General features: G+C 39.0%; 1 protein-coding gene across 1 annotated transcript in view; it reads left to right on the top strand.

Moving 5' to 3' along the window:
• The window catches only part of macrod2 (mono-ADP ribosylhydrolase 2), a 1,184,924-nt gene that overhangs the window by 246,316 nt on the left and 915,483 nt on the right, over positions 1-23,125 (top strand). Inside the window, exon 5 of the mRNA XM_073051265.1 lies at positions 13,982-14,011. Coding sequence (XP_072907366.1) covers positions 13,982-14,011 — 30 coding nt within the window. The remainder of the gene's footprint in view (positions 1-13,981; positions 14,012-23,125) is intronic.

Below are 23,125 nucleotides of genomic sequence, written 5' to 3'. Positions count from 1 at the left end.
TCTGTGCTGTATTTTTAATGATTCCATGGGGGTAAGATGCAGTTTAGTCTTGACCTATCTGAAAGGTGAAACAAGCTTGAAGAGGTGAATAGTTTCTCTCATTCCTACAATGGCATAAATTGAATATGTACTCAAAACATTATAAATTGTATCAAGTATATGCTGGAATTGCATTTTGCCTACTTTGTTTGAACATTATAAGATAATTTATCTTACTTTTAACATTATATGACCCTGTTTACTTGATCTTGAGGTATCTAGTGCCAGTTTGGAGCTCTAATATTTTCCTCTGCCCTCCTCATCTGATTTCCTTCATTTGAAAATTTATATTTGTTAGTTTAAGCTTAAACATGTTGAAAAAGGTATATTATTATTAATAAATGTTATCATAATAAATGGATGTTAAATATGTTTTCAGTGCAACGTGGAAAATTCTTACAGTAATCATGCTGTAAGATCAGAAGTAGGTATTTTTACATGTCAAGGTGAGCGTTTAAATGTTCACTCTTATTAACAACAGGAAGCCTCACTCTTTGTTGCAATTGGACGCTGCTTAAAATTTGAAAGGAATCCTGTTGGATAAGTTTATTGCCTTGAGATGTGGGCAAATAGCTATTACATAGTAATTGCTTTCAGCACTATTAATTAAAATGGACAAATATAATTCCTCATAATATTACATTGTAACTTACCTCTTGGTGTTCTTAATGGTGGTCAGTTCAGATAGCATCCCTGGTCTTAACCTGTTCACTGCTGGAATGACTTAAAATGCAAACAGAGAAATTAAAATCAGGAGCATGAGCAGTAGGCTGCTCAACCCCTCAAGTATTATCCACCTAATCATGACTAATCCCCTTAGAATTATAACTCTACATTCATGTGTACCCCAGAACCCTTGGTTTCCTTGATTATCTGCAATCTATGCCTGCCTTAAGAGGTATATAAATACTTTTTACCCCTGCTCCTTGAGGAAGAAAGTTCCATAACACAAGATGCTCCAGAAATAAAATACTCCCTTCATTTTAAAAGGACATCCTAATATTTTAAAACTTTGGTCCTCTGGATCTTATATATTTTATATAGGTCACATCTCACTCCTATAAACTCTATCAAACACAAGCCCAGCCTCTCCAATCTTCTCTCAAGAGAAAAGCCACTCATTGGTCTTCCATTGAGTTGCTTCCAGTGCAGTAACATTTTTCAAAAGCAGGGGGATTCAGAGTTCCAGACGCTTTCAGCAAAGCCCCATAATGTTCTAACTTTAAAAAAATATATCAATTCGCCTCAGCAATAAACAGTAACATTGGTTTACCCTGCCTAATTACTTATACCTGCACTCTAGTCTTTTGCAAATCAAATATTAGGACACCCAAATTCTTCTGCCTCCCAGAGCTCTGAAGTCTCATAAATTTTAATTTTGTCCAACAAAATGGATTTTACTTTTTCCCCACATTATACTTTGTTTGCCAGGTCATTGATTATTCCCTTAACCTATCTACATTCAATTGTAGCCGCGATGTATGCTCTTCACAGTCTTTATACATTACCAAATTTAGCGACAATCTCTTTGGCGCTTCCACCTAATTATTAAAACTCTAATGCAGCATGTGCTTGGAAATCCTTATGGTCTGGCATTTGGTTCATTTATTACTCTGCAGTGCAAGTTGGGGTTTCAAAGTCAAGCGGGGTCTGTGTCCAAAGCTTAAGTTGAATGTGGATAGGTTTTCAGTTGGAGCCACCATCCAGAATGAAAATATATATTTCATGCACTCCATTTTAAACTCACTGGGTTCACTGGAAATGGTATTGGACTCATATACAGTATAACATTTTTAAACAATTACATTTTATAAAAATGCACTGAGTATTAATGAGTGCTATCCGATACATATTATAGAAAGTCTACTTGTGAAATCTCAAGGTGACATTATCACAATTTTACTTTATGTACGTACATGGAAGAGTGTTCAGGCCCCAGCCCTGATCACTGTGGTACTCGACTCAAGTGCCAAGCACTAAAAACCCTTTTATTCCGATTGTTTGTTTCCTGTTATGCAGCCAATCTTCTATTCACAGCAATTTGTTGCCTCCTACACTGAGCTTTTATCTTCTGCAGTGAGTTTTGAAGTGACTTATCATGATTTCCCTTTCAAAAAGCCATGTTGGTGGCATTAACTGATTATCTTTTTCTGTGTCCTTTGATAATATATTCAGTAATAACTTTCAACATTTTCCTTTCAATAAATGTTAAGCTAACTGGCCTCTTTTCTGCCTCATCCTTAATCAAATCTTCCTTAATTTAGGGAACTTTGAAAATTAGAATTAAAATTTTTATAAGATCATAAGAAAGGGGAACAGAATCAGGCCATTCAGCCCATCGTGTTTGCTTCGTCATTCTATTATGGGTGATGTATTATCCTCTCAACCCAATTTTCTTGTCTTCTCTCTGTAACCTTTGGTGACCTTACTAAACAAGATTTCAACCTCCACTTTAAATATATCCAGTGACTTGGCCTCCACAACGTCTATGGCAATGAATTCCACAGATTCACCACAATCTGGCTAAATAAATTCCTGCTGATCTCTGTTCTAAAAGAACTTCTTTCTATTCTGAGGCTGTGCCCTCTGGTCCTAGACTTCTCCACTATAGGAAACATCCACTCGACAGTATCTAGGACTTTTAATACTTGGTAGGTGTCAATGAGAATCCCCCCCCCCCCCCCCCCCAATTCTTCTGAACTCCATGAGTACAGGCCCAGAGCCTTCATAAGCTCCTCATATGTTAACCCTTTCATGTCTGGGATAATTCTTGTGAGCTTCCTCTGGACCCTCTCTAATGGCAGCACATCCTTTCCTAGATAAAGGGTCCCAAGCTGCTCCCAACAGATCAAGTGCCCCACAAAGCCTCAGCATTGCATCCTTGATTTTATATTCTAGTCCCCTCAAAATGAATGCTGACCTTGCATTTGCCATCCTTACCACCGACTCAATCTGTGAGTTAACCTTCAGGGAATCCTGCACGAGGACTCCCAAGTCTCTTTCTCACTAGACTCTTCAATGACCCTGTAAATATTTCAATAGATCTCGACTTTGTCAACCTTCATCTTGAACAATTTGCTTAGCATTACTTCCCCAGTGATTTGTAATTTTTTTTGAGTTCCTTCATTCCTTCCAAATCTCAATTTATAACTATTTTTAGCAATGTTTCTTGTATCCTCTAAAAAGACTATCCTCTAACAAGGGCTGATGCAAAATAGCTATTTAATTCTTCCGTCATTTTATAATCTTCCATTATTCAATCCCCGTGTTCAATTTTTATAGGATTAATACTTACTTTCTTAACTCAAACCTTTAAAAATTTATATAGTAATACTTGCATTTGACATTTATATCTAGCAAGGTTCTTGCATTCCTAATTTCTCATCTTTATCAATCTTTTAGTCATACTTTTTATTATGTTTATAGTCTTAACACCATCCACCCATCTTGGATGGATCTTACATTGTTTGTGTGACTTTTTAATTTAATTTAGCGATACTGCGTGGAGTAGACCTTTCTGGCCTTCCCAGCAACCCTCGATAACCTGAATTTAACCCTAACCTGATCAGGGGACAATTTACAATGACCAGTTAGCCTACCTGGTAGGTCTTTGGGCTGTGGGAGGAAACTGGAATACCCAGGGAAAACCCACGCATACCGCAGGGGAGTGTACAGATTCCTTGCAGAGGACGCCGGGACCGAACTCCGAACTCGGACGTCCCAAGCTGTAATAGTGTCGCCCTAATCGCAATGCTACTGTGGTGCACACTTGCTGCTACATTTAACTTTCTTGAATGCTGAGTCCTTCCCTTGCATTTTTGCTTTCTTATTGGAATACCGCGCTTTCCAAAAGATCCCTTTAAGTATTTGCTGCTGAGTTTCAATTAACTAGCTGACTGTTAATTGAGATTCAATGACCGATATTTAAAATGATTTCATAATCACATAAATGTCCTGACTTAAATTTGAAATTCAAATCTTGAACCCATTTTTCTCTCTCTCAGTCTCTGGAAAGAATGAATCTTAAATGCATACCAGATACATTTATCAAATGCTTAGCTTCCTTCTCTGTCTCCCAGCATTCAAAGTTCAAAGTAAATTTATTATCGAAGTATGTATATGTCACCATGAACAACCCTGAGATTCATTTTCTTGCAGGCATACTCAATAAATTTATAGAATAATAACCGTCACGGATTCACTGAAAGACCGCACCAACTTGGGCGTTCAACCAGTGTGCAAAATACAACAAACTGTGCACATCCAAAAAGAAAGAAAGAATAATAATAAGAAAGCAATAAATATCGAGAACATGAGATGAAGAGTCCTTGAAAGTGAACATATAGGTTGTGCAAACATTTCAAAGATGCGGCGAGTGAAGTTATCTCCTTTGGTTCAAGAGCCTGATGGTTGAGGGGTAATAACTGTTCCGGAACTTGGTGGTGTGAGTCCTGAGGCTTCTGTAACTTCTTACTGATGGCAGCAGTGAGAAGAGAGCATGTGCTTGGTGGTGAGGGTTCCTGATGATGGATGCTGCTTTCCTGCGACTGTGTTTCATATAGATGCGCTCAATGGTGGAGTGGGTTTTACCCATGATGGACTGGGCCATATCCACTATTTTTTGTAGGGATTCTCTGTTCTGCACTACACATCTATAGGAGTTTGTCATAACCTGTGAAATAAAAATGTCAGAAAATATTTGCCAATTAGCTACCACTGTCGCATCAAATTCACACTTTTAAACATATCAATTTAAGTTGCTCCTCTCAGCCTGCTCAGTTTAATCCCGTCTCACAATGAAGCCCGACGTTTGCCAATATGCACTCTGTGCTTTAGAAGCCTTTAGTTGCCTAACTCCTAAGAATTGGATATTACTCCTTAAACACCAAGATACTATTCCTCTCGAATGCCACTTAAAACTTGTCTCTCACATATATTTTGTTCAGCTGGCTTAATATCCCCTTTTGCCAAATTTTATTTCATAACATTTCCGTGAGGCAGCTTGGAAACTCCCATCAGAGTCTTTTCCTATAACCTTCTATACAATTCTTGTTGCTATGCTTGTCTAAACTCCTCATATAATAGCTTTCCTTTCCCCTTCAACCACTTTGTCTGGTAGTAAGTTCCAAATTTTCATCACTTCTTGATAGCAAAAGATTCGTCTGAGTTAGTTTCTGGAATTCAGGGATACTATCTTATTTTGATGGTGTTTAGTTACACTATACCACAGATGAATTATTGTCTCTTCTGGACCCATTCTAACAATTCCTTTCATCATTTTAAAAGTTGCCCTTCAAAATAAAGTCCATTCATTCTTTTCTAAATTGCTTTCTCTCACCTTTCTGTCATCAAACTTGTCTGTCCTTCTCTGCATCGTTATCTTTTTTGAAATATGGTGACTAAAAAGATGTCTTTACTCATTAGACTTGAATGGGAGTTGAATGGAATAAGCTGCCAGAGGAAGTGGTGGATGCAAGTTTGACTTCAACATTTGATAGAAATTTGGATAAGTACATGGATAGGAGAGGTATGGAAGGCTATGGTCTGGATGGAGATCAGTGGGACTAGGCAGAATAGTAGTTTGGCACAGACTAGATGGGCGAAAAGGTCTGTCTCTGTGCTGTAGTATTCAATGACTCTAACACTCTAGTATTCCACGTGTGATTTAACTGAGATTTCATAAAGATTGAGCAATATACTTAGAGCACTACAGCATATGTTATTTAATGTACTGTATATAAAACATTGCCTCTGCTATCTCTTCCATGGATTGTTTTAAAATGTATGGATGCAATGTCCTTGAAACAGGGGAGTTTAACTTTCTGGGTTTTAATTATTTTATTTTATTTAATATATATCCATTTTCTATTTTAATTGCCTGTCATTTTGCTCATCTCCTCTTCTGCTGACATGTTCACCTGTATTACAGGGGTTAATATCAGAATTTCAGATTAGTTTAACTTTTCTACAATGTCCCTGTGGTCTCATGTGGTATTCTCCTAACCTTCTTACAATGGTCTTAGTTAGAGTCACACTAGATGGAAGCAGGCCTTTCAGCCCAACTGGCCCCTGCTGACCAAGATGTCCTATTTGCCAGCATTTGGCTAAACATTCTCAATCCATGTACCTGTCCAACTGGCTTTGTACCTGCATCAACCACTTCCTCTGGCAGCTTGTTCCACATAGATACAACTCTTCTGTGTCAAAACAAAAAAGTTTCAGGATCCAAGATTCAAGATTTGTTTTAATGTCATTTGCAGTAAACAAGCATAAAGAAGAATAAAATAACTGTTAGTCTGGATCAGATGCAGCCCCAGAAAAACACAATAAGATAAATAACACAATAAGTAATACACATAAAAGCAAATACATAATTTAGCTTAGTTTTGACTGCCTATTGTACAGCCTTTCTGGCCTCTCTGTTGCTACTCAAGGTCTTCAAATTTTTTCCCCTGCCACCTTAAACCTTTGCCGCTAATACCCCAAGTGTGGGGGAAAAGACTGAGTTTAATCAGACTATCTATGCCCCTCATAAATTTATTAACCTCTATAAAATCACCTTTCAGTCTCCCCACTCCAAGGAATAAAGTCCTGGTCTGTCCAATCTCTCCTATAACTCAGTCCCTCAAGCATTTACAGATCCTTCTGTTACGTACCCCGTAACTGGGTGTCTAACCAGCAAAGATAGAAGAATCCGTTGGAGTCTGGTGGTACTATTTTCAAACAGTGTTTATTAGTAAAATATACAAATCAATATCAACAATGCAAATATATAGATAATACACGATAGCAATACTAAACCTAAAAATGTGGGTATAATAATAATCAATAATAAACAAGCTCTATCGATGTCTAGGGGATAATGAATTGTCATATGTGAATATAAAGTTCAGTTCAGTTCATACGGGCTGAGGTAGTTGTTGGTGATTTTGTTGTAATTGTTGGAGAGAGAGAGAGTGAGCAAACAGTATCAGCTACAGCCAGGCAAACCTTCCTTTACGTTCTTGATCCGTCGATGTGTTGTTGTGGCCATTCAGGTATGACCCCTCTACCCTTCAGCTAGACCGTTCTTCTGTGGTGGACTCGTCACCCAGGCAAGGGCGGACACACACACAAACCCCCACCGGCCCTGCTATAACTCTGTGAGTTAAATTGACCGATCCTTCGTTCGGTCTCCAATGCCCCACACCTTCACGTGGGTTCCAACACTCAAGCAGTGCTCACTAGTGTGTCTCCTGGTGGGTCTGAGGGGTGTCTCCCAGACCTCACTTTTATCCCCACTCACAGGGTCTCAGGAGTCAATCAGTTTTGAATGGCTTAGTCCATCAAACCAACCCACTCTGGCTGTCCACTGAAGAATTTTAATGAACAGAATGGTACCAAGTAAACAGCCCTCTCCGGTGCCATAAGTCTTTCAGGAGTCATAATATGGTGGGTCAACAAGTCTCTCTCCCCCGGTGTTATCTCTCCCTTATCTGAAGCAGATGTTCCAGTCCCAGTATGTTTTCCCTTTGTCTCTCTTTTTCTCTCATTAGCAGTATGGTAACAGTAACAGTTTGTGATTCTCCCAGGGGGGAACATGGTCAACTCTGTACCCTTCTGCCCATCAGAGTTGTTCATTCTTCGTAACACTTCTAAGTGTTGTTTTCACTCTTTTCAGTTTAATAAAATCTTTCCTATGATAGGCAGACCAAAAGTAAACACAATAGTCCAAGTGTGGCTTCAGCAGTGTTCTATATATCCACACCATGGCCTCTAAAATTTTATATTCAATGCTTATTGAATATAAGACCTATGAAAGACTTCTACATCACCTTGTTTACCAATGACTCCACTTTGAGTGAACCACGTGCTTATACTCCAAGGTCCCTCTGTTCAACAACAGTCCACATGGCCCTCCCATTCACTGTGGAAGTCCAATATAGATTTGATTTTCCAAAATGCAGCATCTTGCACTTACCCAAATTAAGCTCCATTTTCCATTCCTTGAACCACTGACCAAGATCTTCCTATAATTTTTATTAATTTTCTTTGTCCTATACTGCCTGTTTTGATATCATCTATAAATTGCTAATCATGTCTTGTACATTCTTATCTAAATTGTTAATATAGATGTTAAACAACAATGAGCCCAGCACCAATTTCCCCTTTGGTACACCACTAATCATGGGTTTCCAATGCAAGAAACAACCTTCTATCTTCACCCTCTGATTTCTACCATCAGACCAATTAACCAGCTCTCCCTGTAATCTAACCTTCCAGAGTACCCCCTCTGAGGAGTTTTATCGAAAGCCTTACTGAAGTACATATAAACCACATCACGCACCCTGCCCTTGTCAACTATCTTGGTCACCTCAATAAAAAAACTGAATAAATTTCTTAAGACGTGATATCCAATGCAAAAAGTCATGCCGACCACCCTAATTTATCCTTGGCTTTCCAGATGTATACATATCTTAGCCTCAGAATTTTCTCTAGTACCTTACCTATGGCAGATATTAAACTTACTGGCCTAACATTCTGAGGTTGTTCTTTGCTGCCTTTCTTAAAGATGCAATATTCACTGCCCTCCCCTCTGTCAGCACTTCATGGCTAGCAATGATGCAAATACCTCAGCCAGAGCTCCTGTAATTTCTTCTCCAACCTCCCACAAAGTTTTTGTCTAAACCTGGTCAGGGCCTGGAGATTTGTCTGCTTTCTTACTTTTGAAACATTCAGCATCTCCTCTATTATAATGAAGACTGTTCGCAAGACCTCCCCATTTGAATTTCTTTGTTCAAAAATCTTTGTCTTTTTCCACAGCAAAACCAGAGGAGAAATATTCATATAAGACTTTGCCCTTCTCTTGTGGCTCCACACAAAGATGTCCACTTTGGTCTTTGAGGGGCATTAGTTACTCTGTAGTTACTCTTTTTCCCTTAATATACTTATAATTCTTTGGATTTCCCTTAATCTTCTTTGCCAAAGTTATCTCCTGCCTTCTCTTAGCCCTCCAGTTTTCCTTGTTGAGTATGCTTCTGCATCCCTTACACTCCTCCAGCAATTCATTTGATCCCAACTGCCTGTAAATGACCTATGCATTCTTCTTTTTACTGGCCGGGTCCTCAATATCCCTCATCATCTAGGGTTCCTTACTACCACCATTCTTGCCCTTCTCTCTAGCAGAAACATGCAGACCTTAAGCTCTCACTATCTCACCTTTAAAATCCTCCCAGTTGCTTCTGGTTCCTTTCTCTGTCACTTGTCCTGCACCATTATCCAATATTGAGTAACCCTCTTGCCCAAGTATTGCCCTCTTTATATTGCCCAAGGAAACGATCCTGAACACAGCAAGCAAATTCCACCCCATCTAAACCCTTATAGTTGTACAGTCTGTGTTTGGAAAGTTAAAAATTCCATATGATGTATCTCCATTATTGTTACAACCCTGTACAATCTCCCTGTATATTTGTTTTTCTAATACCTGTTGACTATTTTGGAGCACATTGTACAATCCCAACAAGGTGATCATACCTTTCTTGTTTCTCACTTTCATCCATAAAGCCTCACTGGATGATTGCTCAGCAATTTTATCTCTGGTTATTGCTGTGAGGTTCCCCTTAATCAAACGTAGCTGCCCTCCTCCCTTTTCTCCACTTCTGTCCAACCTAAACACCTGTACTCTGGAACATTAAGCTGTTAGTCCTGTGCCTCCTTCAGCCATGTTTCTGTGTTGTTTATAATATACCAGTCCCACATAGCTATGCAAGCCCGAATAGCTAGAGGGTGGTGAATCTCTGGAGTTCTTTGCCACAGGCAGCTGTGGAGGGTGAGTCTTTATGTATGTTTAAGGTAGAGGTTGATAGATTCTTGATTGGTCAGGATATGAATGGATACGGGGAGAAGGCAGGACATTGGGGCTGAGAGGAAAATTGGATCAGCCACAATGAAATGGCGGAGCAGACTTGATGGTCCAAATAGCCTAATCCCGCTCCTATATCTTATGGTCTTTTGGTCTAAGATCATCTGCCTAACCTGTCAGATCTCTTGCATTGAAATAAAAGTAATTTATTCCAATAGACTTTGCTTACTTCTGACCATTGTCCTGCAGTTAAGTTATTGTAAGAGTCTTGTTCCTTGATAATTTAATTTAATACTTCCTGGGTTCTGTATTTTTTTTTACTTAACTACTCATCATGTCTCCTTCATTGTCCAAATAACCTTTTTTGTATTTATTTGTTTACAATGCCTGGATATCACTGTCAGTGACATTATTTATTGTTCATCCCTAATTTTTTCTTTCGCTGAGGAGGCAAATAAGAATCAACTGCACTGACTGCCTAGCTTTTCTCTTTTTTATTAAGGTCATTGGCCTGAAACGCTAACTGTATTTTAAATTCTAAAGATATTGCCTGATCCAGCAGAAAGTTTTGTTTTCTTTCAGTTCCTGCATTTGTATAACTCTTTAAACAACTTTCATGGGTCTCGGATCAAATATAAGTTAGACCAAAAAGAATGGCAGATTTCCAGAAGGATATGAAGGAAACGGATGGGATTTTCTACAATCCGGTGGTTTCATAGTCACCGATATGATGAATGGGTTTTTAGATATCCAGGTGAATTCAATTACCTGAACTGAAATTCCCTACTTGCTATGGCAGGATTCCAACATATCCTCGGATCACGATATCTAACTCCCAATAACCTAACCACTACACTGATGCAATGTATTCCTCTTTCCTTTCCTTCAATTGCTCCCTTATGTCTTTACTCATCTACGGAATGCCATGACCATCCTTTAAAGCAGATTAGCTTTTCTTGCATTATATTGATGATGGTTTCAAATGTTCTCTCTTGTTGTTCGAAATCATATTTGCCAAGATGGCTGCTCCCAGTTTTATCTTCCCGGCTTCTGTTTCCAGCCCCACAAAATCAGGCTGCTCAGAACCTTTTGTTGTGGAAACAGTTCATTGTCAACACTGAACAATTGTCTAAGTAGTAAGATCATTTAATCAATAAAGAACCCATCAGCTTCTTGACACAAAATGGACTGGAGCTGTAACAGCTACAGCTGCCATAGCTCCTGCAGGATTTAAAACACTTTACTTTTCTCTACAAATTTCACTCCGTTACTCAGTTTCTTATGCTTTTCAGTATGACCTATTAGAATCAAAGATCTCTTATGGAGGTTGGCCATTTGTTGTCCTGCCTTTGCAGCTGTTTTCAGTTGTTTACTCTAATTCTTTGACAACACTTGAGGTTTCATCTGTCTACCAATATCTTGGTGGTAATTTTTTCTGACCTCATGACGTTGTCACATTAACTACTTGTCATGTAATTTAATAATGTAATCTTCCCTGAATATGACTTCTTGATCAAAATGCCCCAAACTTCAAATGAGTGGGATTTAGTAAGATCATAACTCAGCAACTCTCTGTGTTCTACTTTCACTTCTTATCCCTGTTACCTATTGATATCCTTTTTTTTAAAAACAATTGATTATGGCACTGCATATAATAATATTGTTATTCTAGAGATTTGCATCCCTGAAGAAATATTCTAATCTTCACCATAAGTAACAGACCTTTTCTCCCCGAGACCAAGACCCGTAGCTTTTGATTTTCTGACCTGGGCAACAGTTTCAGATTTGATTTCTTTTTGCAACCTTCTGCTGTGTTATTTTCCAGTTGGTTTATTTAACTACCGAGCCGGCTGGTGGTGCAGTGGCATAATCACCGGACTTCGGAAGCGAAGGCTCCCAAGTGTGAACCCAGTCGGCCCTCCCCGGGCACGCTTTCCATCTGTGCCAGGTTGAGCGCTGAGCTAGCCACTTGGCCTTGTTAACAACAAGGATCGAGTCAGGAATGTTCATACCGTGACCTGGTTCATCCGAAAGGAGACCAATTCTGACACCGTGCGCCACACAAGAATGACTGACTGTCTGGTGTGACGAGCTATGATGATTTAACTACCTTAGGATTTCCATCATATGCTGAAAGACTGGACACAAATTGGTTGAGAACCACAGAAATGACTGGAGTAGGCTGTTCAGCTTACTTGGCCATTTAACGAGGTTGTGGCTGATCTCTGGCTTCAATAACATTGACCTGTCCTGCTGCATTTCCAAAGTTTTCAGATCTGAACAAAATTATTGCCTCAATCCTCTGCAGTCCTGAGTGTCAGATAATTGAAACAAGTCACCTCACTTTAAATAAAAATCATACTCCTTATTTCAGTCATAAATGATCGACCCCCACTTTTGAGAGTGTTCCCTGGATAGAGAAAACAATCTTCACCCTTTTCAAATGGCTAAGAATCTTGTAAGTTTCAGTAGATGTTTATATTTATATGTGTTTATGTTTATACAAGTACCTGGGGCTGCTCCTAGATGACAGACTTGAGTGGAGCACGGACACAGAGGCTGTGTACAAGAAGGACCAGAGTCGCCTTTGCTTCCTGAGGAGACTGAGGTCCTTTGCCGTATGCAGGCCTCTCTTTTACATCTCCTACCAGTCTGTTGTTGCCTGTACAATCTTCATGTGGTGGTGCGCTGGGCCAATGGCATCAATGTGGGTGATGCAACAGGCTCAATAAACTGATTAGAAAGTCTGGCTCTGTTATGGAAATCAAACTGGGCATTCTGGAGGCTCTAGTAGAACAAAGGACCCTACGGAAAATCCTGGCAATTCTGGACAATGTTTCTCACCCTCCGCATGCTACCTTTAGTACTTTTAATAAAAGACTAAGACAACAGCGCTGCTCCAAAGAGCACTATTTGAGGTTATTCTTACCCTTGGCCATTAGGCTCTATTATGAGTCAACCTATAGCTGGGGAAGTGATGAACCCCCTCTGGTTAGACTGATTGAGGTAACTTATTTTTTATTCTTTCTTACTTCTCTTCTAATATTTGTATATCTGTGCAGTTGTAATGTTACTGTGACACTATAATTTCCTTTGGGATCAATGAAGTGTCTGTCTATATACAACAAATTCAAAGTCCAAAGTACATTTATTATCAAAGCACATATATGTCACCATATACAACCCTGAGATTCATTTCCTTACGGGGATGCTCAATAAATCAAATAACCATATTAGTATCAATGAAAGACTGCATCGGCAGGGCAAAGATAACAAACTGCAAATGCATCAAGAAATGGCCTAATCCAAAGCAGCAGATGCTGTGAACCTGAATTAAAAAGAAGTAACACAAAAGCAAATACTGTGGATGATGGAAATCTGAAAATCAAAAGTGCTACAGATATTCAGCAGATCTCTCAGCATTCCATTTTCTCTTGTTGGCCACTTGCTCTGTCCATTTTGAAAACGTCATCACATAAAAGGCTGTTGGAACCGAGAAAGGGCTTAAGATAGTACGGAAATTGCATCCAACAGTGGATGTACCTCAGACCAGGTGGCAGGTCATTCAGGAGAGAAGTCAGGAAGTACCGCCCCATTTAAAAAGTAACAATTCATCCTGCCACCAAAAAGTGGCATTAATCACTTAGTTACTCATTTAGATTACATTCTTAATAGATTTTTGCTCATCATGGTTATAAATGGCTTTGGAGCATTAGTATGCAAGCGGAGTTTGGATTAAATCACTTTTGATCCCATTGAATGGTGTAATATCCCTGTGGGCTGTGTAGTCTACCCCTCCACCTACATGTCCAATACTGAGAATTGCTTTGCGTTACATATAATTCCCTGCAGACTGTGAACTCTTCAATTGCCACTTCTCACTTGCACAGCAGCATAGGTAAATTAAGTTCAGAAGCTGATTTATTTTGAATTGATGAAACAAGTTTGAAAATTGTGGATCAATTAGCAACCCAGGCAAAGGCCCACAGAATACTCTTCCAGGCATCTTGTTAGATGCAAACATGTTTAGTTACTTATTTCTCAAGAGACAGTAATATTTAAAAACTTTGGATAATGAACTTGTTTTTTAATTTCTTGCAGCAAACAAAAGTCTGCTTGGAGGAGGCGGTGGTAAGTAATTATAAATTATGCTCGGCTTTATTGGTTCACAATAGTGTCTTTAAATGCCATTTATCCATATCTTCCTTCAGTGTAGTATTATAAATCTTTTGCAAATGCTTATGATTATGTGATGACCTAAATTTTCTGGTTTTCAACCACTTCGCCTGCATGAGCTATTATAGTGTACAGTGATGTAACTGTTTCATTTCTCCCTTTCACTATCTTCAAATGTTATCTTCCTTTTTAAATGGTTTATCAAATTGAACCCAACTAACTCATTAATCCTGATAATGTGGGATCTGAGATGCTTTTGTGTTCCTCGAAGTTTTACAGCATTTCATGTTTGTCAGTTAATGATGGCAACAATTAATACTTAATGTTTCATATTTCATTTGTTGTATTGAATTTCTTCAAGGCCTAATTATCTTTCTATAATAATTTGAGATGATATTTATACACTATAGAACCTGTAATTAGTTTGTAGTATTCATGTCTGATATACACATATCACTTGTAGGTTACTACAGGAAATTTTAATTTAAAGTAATTTTCATGGGAATGATTTTCATTTCAGTACTCATATTTTGCAGAAAATGAGGGTTTAATGAAAATTCCAAGTAAAGAAGTAACACAGTTTGTAAAGAGATTGAAAGAGTAGATGTCGTGAGCCTGTTTCCTTTTGTGGAAAAATCAAATATTATGAGCCATAATCTCTGAATAAAGGGAAATGTGGAGAAATTCTTTCTCTCAAATGGTTTTCTTTATTCAAACAGATGCTTTGAAGGTGAATTTATTCTAAGTGGAGACTGATAAATTTGGAGGTATCAAGTAATATTGGAAAACATATAAGAGTGCAGTTTAACTGAAAGCTAAGCTGTAACCATTTTGAATGTAAGAGTGAACTCCAAAGAATAGTCTTTTTTTTGGAGAATAGCAGCACTGGGATGGGTGATTCGATTCAGCAGGTTGTGAATCATCTTCCAACTTTCATCTCATTCCATCAGTGTAACCTTATATTTTTACCTTCCTCATATGCGTATAGAGTTTTAAAAAAATATATCTTTGCCTGACGCCTCAACAAGACATAACTATAGCCATGCAAAATGCAACTCTCTCTTTAACCTCCCTGTTGTTTCTTTCCAAAGCCCTTAGATGTGTCCCATATCTCTTCCCATCTTTCTCAGAGCTCCTTGTTCAATCTATCAAATTGAGCTTCTACCTTTGCTGTGGTATCAAAATGCTCTTATTAAAGACACAAAGGACATCCTATTTCACAGAACCAGGTAATCTATCCCCCTTGAACTCCTTGCCCTGTTTGCAGCTTTTATCACGGTTGACAATACCATCTATCATCAGTGTTTTTCTGCTGTGGCCTAAATGGATGGGATCACAGTCGCTGGGTTCCATTTTTTATCAATTCGGCTGCAGCCTGTGAATCACCTATGATGATGTCTTTTTCTGCTCCAAATAATTTTATCCTTTGATTCCCAAGGATCGACTCATGGCCACCTTCAGTTTCCCGACAGTTATCGTCTGTAAGCACAGGGTCAGTTTCCATGTGCACACAAACAATCATCCCTATCACAACACCACTCCTCTGTGTCTGAATTGTCATATTGCCCTCTGACATTCAACACAGGATGAACAGAAATTTCTTTCAATTGAAGATGATGAAGATGTAAGTTAGGCCATCTATTTTCACTTCTGTTATATTGCCTGACTTGCAATCCTACTCATTTGTTTCTGCTCAAAAAATCCTCATCTTTACCAATTCAGTCTCTTAACCATCCTCTGATATAAATTCTCTATCATGACAGGCTATGCTTTCAAGATAGAACAGTACAGGAAAAGGCGATTCGGCCACCAATGTTGTGGTGAGCCAGCTAAAAAGCAAATCAAAAACACCCAGACACTAATCCCTCCTCCCTACATGATGTCCGTATCCTTCCATCTTCCTTACATCCATATGCCTATCTAAACGTGTCTTAAAAGCCTCCAATGTGTTTGCCTCTACCACCACACCAGGCAGTGCATTTCAGGCACCCACAACTCTCTGAGTAAAAAAACTTACCCCTCACATCCCCCCCGAACCAACTACCTTTCATCTTCAGTGCATGCCCTCTGCTATTAGACGCTTCAATCCTGGGAATCTGTCAGGGGATTACATTCTACCCCCAATTCTCTGCTTCGATATCTCAAATTCTTCCTTTAAGTCATTTCATAACTCTTGCCTCTCTTACCAGACTTTTGCACTGCTAAGCAGTGTATTACAGTGAGGAAGTAATATGACATTACTTTTTCTTATTTCATTTGTTTGTCAAGTTCACAACACAGGTTTGGTGACATAAACCGTGACATAATTTCACTGCCTTCAAATACCAGTGAATATTAATCAAGTAGACTTTACCACTGCAGTCATAAAATTACATTATAGAACTGTTAAACCTTATTCAAGAATAGTTACTCATGAATAGAATTAAACTCAAAAATGCTGGCAACTGTTGGACTTTAGTATTTAAGTTAATGCTGAGATATAAAGTCAGTAGGTTAGGATTCAGGTTTCATCAGATTACGGAAACATTAAAAATGAAACGTGATTTGGGAAGATGAAGATGAGGGAAGGTGGGTGTAGGAGACAAACAAAGCCGAGGTTTGTGATTGGGTGGTTACCTGAGAGGAGTTGACTTAACTTTGGTGGTGGTACTAGGTAAAAGAGAGTGGAGGAGCTGTAAATTCTGCTCCAATTTATACATTTTTCACACACACCTGTTCTACTTGCCTTCACCAGCACCATGATCACTTGTTTCATTCAGTTCATTGTGACCGGATTGTAGACTTCTCTCTCTCTACAGCCCTATGCATGAAAAGTTTAACAATTTTTCTGAGGCGAGTTTTCCTATTTTCTACCATTAGGCATCTGATTGGATATCACCCAACAAAGAATGGCTAAACATCTACTTACTGTGTATTCAAGAGTAAACCTCGAAAGGAAAAGCTTTTGCCCATAAACAATTTATTCGAAGCAACCTTTCCAAGTTCCTTTCTATTACTACCGAAATATGTCTTGATCTCATTTAGAACGTTCACCTGTGGACCAGTTCTGTCTATTTTTATACTTTAAAATAAACTAATAGAACTATGCTTATTGGTCCCAAAGTGCTCCCAAAATGATACCTCAGTTGCTCACCCTCCCCAATTATCAAAGAGTTGGTCAAGCTTTGCCTTCTCCCTCGTAGGGCCATTTGTATACTGTGTGAGGAAGCTTTCCTTTCTTATTTCCACTCCTTCTAAGTCCTTAACTATGGCATTTCTAGTCTAGGCTAGGAAAGTTAACATTTATGATGATTATTATTCTTTCAATTCTCCACAATCTCCTGACATATCAGAATCAGAATCAGGTTTATTATCACCGGCATGTGACGTGTAATTTGTTAACTTAACAGCTGCAGTTCAATACAATACATAATATAGCAGAGAGAAAAAATGTAAATAAAATAAAATAATAATAATAATAAATAAACAAGTAAATCAATTACGTATATTGAATAGATTAAAAAATGTGCAAGAACAGAAATACTGTATATTAAAATAAAGTGAGGTGGTGTCCAAAGATTCAATGCCCATTTAGGAATCGGATGGCAGAGGGAAAGAAGCTGTTCCTGAATCGCTGAGTGTGTGCCATCAGGCTTCTGTACCTCCTACCTGATGGTAGTGTATTTGATCCTCTAATTCCTGTTGACTATTTGGATGTCTGTAGTACATCCAGCCAAGAGGATCATCCCTTTCTTATTTCTCTCCTCCATTCATAAAGTCATACTGGCTGATCCTTCAGTAATTTCATCTCTGATTACTGCTGTGATATTTGCTTTAATCAAAAATTCAAATTCGCCCCCTGTCCTTTCGCTCCACCTCTATCCCACCTAAAGTACCTGTACCCTGAAACAATGAGCTAACAGTCCTGTCCTGTCCTCAATAATGCTTCTGTAATGGCTTTGATATCACAATTCCACATACCTATTCAAGCACCCAGTTCATCCACCTTTCCAAGTGGCCTGTTGCATTGAAATAGATGCAGTTTAATCCAATAGGCTTTCCTTGCTTCCTACCATTTCCCTATCTGTCATGTCTATTCAACGTGCTGTCATTGTCATTTGTGGGCCGTTCATAAAACTTATCTTCTAAACGACTATCAGTGCAGTCTTCAGCCTGTGTTTTCCCTTTCAGTTAGGTGCTTTTAAACCATCTTAACAAAATAGTGATTTTAGGATATCCTGAAGTACTCAGCAGACTTGACTCTCACAAATGCAGGTAGAGGACAAAGGTACATCGCCATGGCTGCAAGAGAGGAATGAGGGGAGGACTCCAAGCCAGAATTAAATTGCAGGGTCTAGTTGGCAAATGTAGAGTCTGGAGAACAAGACAGAAAACCTTGGGGCAAAATTACTGTATTGGAGGGAATGAAGAATTGCTGTGTTCGCTGTTTCATGGAGACATGACTTACCTCAGATATGCTGGATACATCGGCCAGACCTGAGAGCTTCTCAATATACTGAATCAATCATACTGTTTATTCAAAGAGGGCAAGAGGTGGGGGTTTGTGTTTCATGATAAACTGTCCATGGTGCTTAGACGTAGTGGTCTAGTCGCATTCTGTTTCCCTCGACCAGGAACATGTAATGATTGTGCCATTCATTTGACTTATTGAGAGAGTTGTCCTCCATGATCTTGACTGCAGTTTACATACCTCCAAAGGCCAATTTTAAGGAAGCACTTGAGGAATGAATGCTGCATTTGCAAACAAGAAACAGCCTGGCCTGACGCCTTTGAAATGATTGCTGGGGACTTCAGTCAGGCTTGGTTGAAATCTGTACCAGATTTTCATCAACATATCACCTGCAACACCAGGTGTCCCAGCACAATCGGCAACTGCTGTACTACAATTAGGAATATCAAGCAATATATGCTTAATGCCTTTTATGCTCACCTTGACTGACAAAACATAGAGTACCTTCATGAAATCCCAAAGCCCCCGACGTCTCTGTGATTTCAGTCTCTGAAGCCGATGTGAGAGCATCCTTCAGGAGTATGAACCCAAAAAAAGCATCTGACTCAGATGGGGAACCTGCCTGAGTACTAAAGACCAGTGCTGGTCAGCTGGCTGGAGCGTTCACTGAATTTTCTAAGCTCTCGCTTTGGCAGTCTGCTTTAAGCAGGCTTCAATTATACTGATGCCCGAGAAGAAAATGATAACCTGCCTCAATAAATATCACCCAGTGTGATGAAGTGCTTTAAGATGTTAGTTATGAAACATATCAACTGTTGCCTAACTTGGATACATTCCAATTTGCTTACCATCACAATAGGTCAACAGCAGATGCCATTTCATAGTCTCTTCAATCAACCCTAATATATCTGGACACTGAAGATGCATACATCAGGATGCTCTTCGTTGACTGTCATCCTTCAAAACTAATCAATAAACTTCAAGACCTGGCCTCATTACCTCCTTGTGCAATTTGGTCCTCGATTTCCTCACTTGTAGACCCCTGTCAGTTTGGATTGGCAATAACTTCTCCTTCACAATCACCATCAGCTCAGGTGCACCACGAGGCTGTGTGCTTAGCCCCCTGCTCTACCTGCTTTATTCTTATGACTGTGAAGCTAAGCACAGCTCCAATGCCACATTTAAGTTTGTTGACAGCACCACTGTCGTTGACCAAATCAAAGGTGGTGATGAATCAGCAAACAGGAGGGAGATTGAAAATCTGGCTGAGTGGTGCCACAACAACAACCTCAGCAAGACCAAGGAGATGATTATTAACTTCACGAGGAGGGAACCAGAGGTCCATGAGCCAGTCCTCATTGGGGGGGGGTGTACGGTTTCAGAGGCCAGGAGGATCAGCTGATTTAATTTCCGCAGCATTATCATTTCTGAAGTTCTGTCCAGGGTCCAGCAAGTAAGTGCCATTACAATGAAAGCATGGTAATGCCACTACTTTCTTTGAAATTTGCAAAGATTCAGCATGTCATCTAAAACTCTGATCGGATTTTATAGATGTTGGTGGAGACAATACTGACTGGCTGCATCACGGCCTGGTATGGAAGCACTAATGCCCATGAACAGAAAAGCCAACAAATAGTAGTGTGTACAGCCCAGTCCATCATGGGTAAAGCCCTCCCCACCATTGAGCACATCTATAAGGAGCGCTGTTGCAGTAAGGCTGTATCTATCACCAAGCAGCCCCATTATCCAGGCCATGCTCTCTTCTGACCGCTGCCATCAGGAAGGAGGTCCTGAGTCTCAGGTCCCATACCATCAGGTTCAGTAACCATCAGGGATAACTTCACTCAACTTCATTCACCCTAACACTGAACTGTACCCACAATCTATGGACTTACTTTCAAGGAATATTCATCTCGTGCTCTTGATATTTATTGCTAATTTATTACCAGCATTATTTGTTTTTTTTCTTTGTGTGTGCACTGTTTGTTGTCTTGCACATTCATCATTTGTCCATCTTGTGTATAGTCTTTCATTGATTCTATTGTAATTCTTTATTTACTGTGAATGCCTGCAAGAAAATGAACGTCATAAGGTGACATATACAGTATGTACTTTGATAATGAATTTGCTTTAATCTTTGAAACACTGCTCTAGAAGAGGTCCAAAAATTAGAAATTATACTGTTGGCATGAATTTTTCAGCCACACATTCATTTGCCAAAATCTATTCTTATCTTTACTGGGATGTGACGCTGGAATGATTCCCCAGGTTACTTCCTTCAAGATCATACTTTCACATTTAACTTTCATGCCTCCCTTTATTCAGTCAGCAGGACATCATCCACTTTTTTCCTATGTCATTTAGTGCCAATGTGTTCAAGAACTTTTGACCTTCCCCCTCAAGAATGTCTTAGAGCAGCTACAGGACATCCTCACTCCTGGGACGTGCGAAGCTGCACACAATCCTGGAGTCCTGTTTGAAGCCACAGAATCTCAGTATGATGTCTCCCAATATTAAACTCTGCCTTCATCCTTCCTGCTGTGCCTCCAAGCATATAAACACAAAATATAATACAAAAATAGCTTTTTGGTTTGATTATTAGCAAGCTGTAATTACGGCCTAATACATCTGTGATAAATCATTTTTATCTCATGGAACAAAGAGTATGAGAATGGTTTGTAAATACTTGAAATATCTGTCAATTCACCATTTTCCCTTGACAAAAGCAGTGTGCTCATAACAATTTGGAATTTCTGTATTAAATTATGTATTAGTTCAGGCAGCAACTGTGAAGGCTCAAGCATTTCAGCTAAATGAAAACCCAACAATTTTGTTGACTTCAGTAATTAATAATGGCGAAAGTTTATGGCTTTGCCTTAATTGAGCACAAACTTGAGGACAAGATTTCCCATGTACACAAGAACTGGATTCTATGAATCACAGAATGTGAAGCCACTCCATCTGTGTGCCATGTTCTATATATCAAAATAGCACTGATTATTCAAAACATATCAGATCTCCAATGCATTCTAAAAAATCACATTCTCAAAATATTAAAGCAAAATTCTATATGCAAAAAAAGTTCCAGAAATGGAACCTATATTCATGTACTTACATGCAACACATTTGGTTGCATTGTGCCACAACAACAACCTTTCATTCAGGGTCAATAATACTAAATAACTGATAGTTTATTTCAAACAAGGGAAGGAGAGTGAACATGCGCTGGTCTACATTTTGCCTGGATTAGAGGGTGCACCTTATCAGAACAGGTTGAGTTAACTCGACCTTTTTTCCTTGGAGCGACGGAGAATGAGAGGAGACCTGATAGAGGTGTATAAGATGATGAGTGGCATTGATTGTGTGGATAGCCAGAGGCTTTTTCCCAGAACTGAAATGGCTAACACGAGGGGGCATAGTTTTAAGGTGCTTAGAAATAGGTACCAAAGGGATGTCAGGGGTAAGTTTTTCACACAGAGAGTGGTGGGTGTGTGGAATGCACTGCCGGCGACGGTGGTGGAAGCGGATAAAATAGAGTATATCAAGAGCCTCTTAGATAGGTACGTGGAGCTTAGAAAAATAGAGGGCTATGCGCTAGGGAAATTCTAGAGTAGGTTACATGGTCGGCACAACATTGTGGGGTGAAGGGGCCTGTAATGTGTTGCAGATTTCTATGTTCTATGTTCAATGCTCTACATTGGTGGATCAGTGGTGGAGTTTTGTTTGGATATGAGCATGTCCTAAGTCCAACACATGGATGCAATCACGAGCAAGGTGTGGCAGCATATCTACTTTCTCAGAAGTAATAAGTTTCTACGGATGTACTGTTGAAAGTATCCTGATTGGTAGAATCATAGTCTGGTATGATAATTCATATTTGCAGGAACAAAAACAGCTGCAGAGGTCTCTTCTCATGGAGTCATAAAGTATAGGAACTGATCCTTTGTCAGCCATCAATCACCTATTTATACTGATTCTATATGAATTGCATTTTTTATTCACCCTACATGTTCATCGTCCCACAGATTACACCACTTGCCTATACAAGGGACAATTTGCAATGGTGAAATTATCTATCAACTTCTTTGTCTTTGGGATGTGTGAAGAACCTGTAGCAGCCCGAGTCACAGGGAGAATACATAAAGTCTGTTTAAGATTAGCTTTGAACCCAGGTCTCTGGCACCATAAGTCAGCAGTTTTACTAGCTATGCGACCATGGGATCCTATACATTAGAGAACAAAATCTATTGTACTTATAGGTGACTCTGGCTTCCCATAATATTAAGCAGAATTTAATTAAAATATTGTTTATTTAATATGAGAAAATTGCAGCTGTATGAAATAAATTGTTGAGTTTCATCTATTGTCTACTTTTTGATTTTAAAGCAGAGGGTGGAACTTCATATCAAATTTGTGAGAAAGACATTTTAATGTATCATTAGTCTGATTTAAAAGTTTGCTCCATTTCATTGTCCATTATTATGTGCAGCCAAATATAGCAGAAGTATTTTAAACACATATTTTATATTATGTATACTTTTTAGTGTTACGGCTCAATCATTGTTATAAATAGCTAGGTTATTGATTTATTTTAGTTGTCTGCACTGCACAGTCATTAC

Source organism: Hemitrygon akajei, chromosome 7, assembly GCF_048418815.1.
Source record: "Hemitrygon akajei chromosome 7, sHemAka1.3, whole genome shotgun sequence".
In the NCBI taxonomy this organism is placed as follows: Eukaryota; Metazoa; Chordata; class Chondrichthyes; order Myliobatiformes; family Dasyatidae; genus Hemitrygon; species Hemitrygon akajei.
Note: the sequence above shows the minus strand (reverse complement) of the source record. Positions and strands in the feature narration are given on the sequence as shown.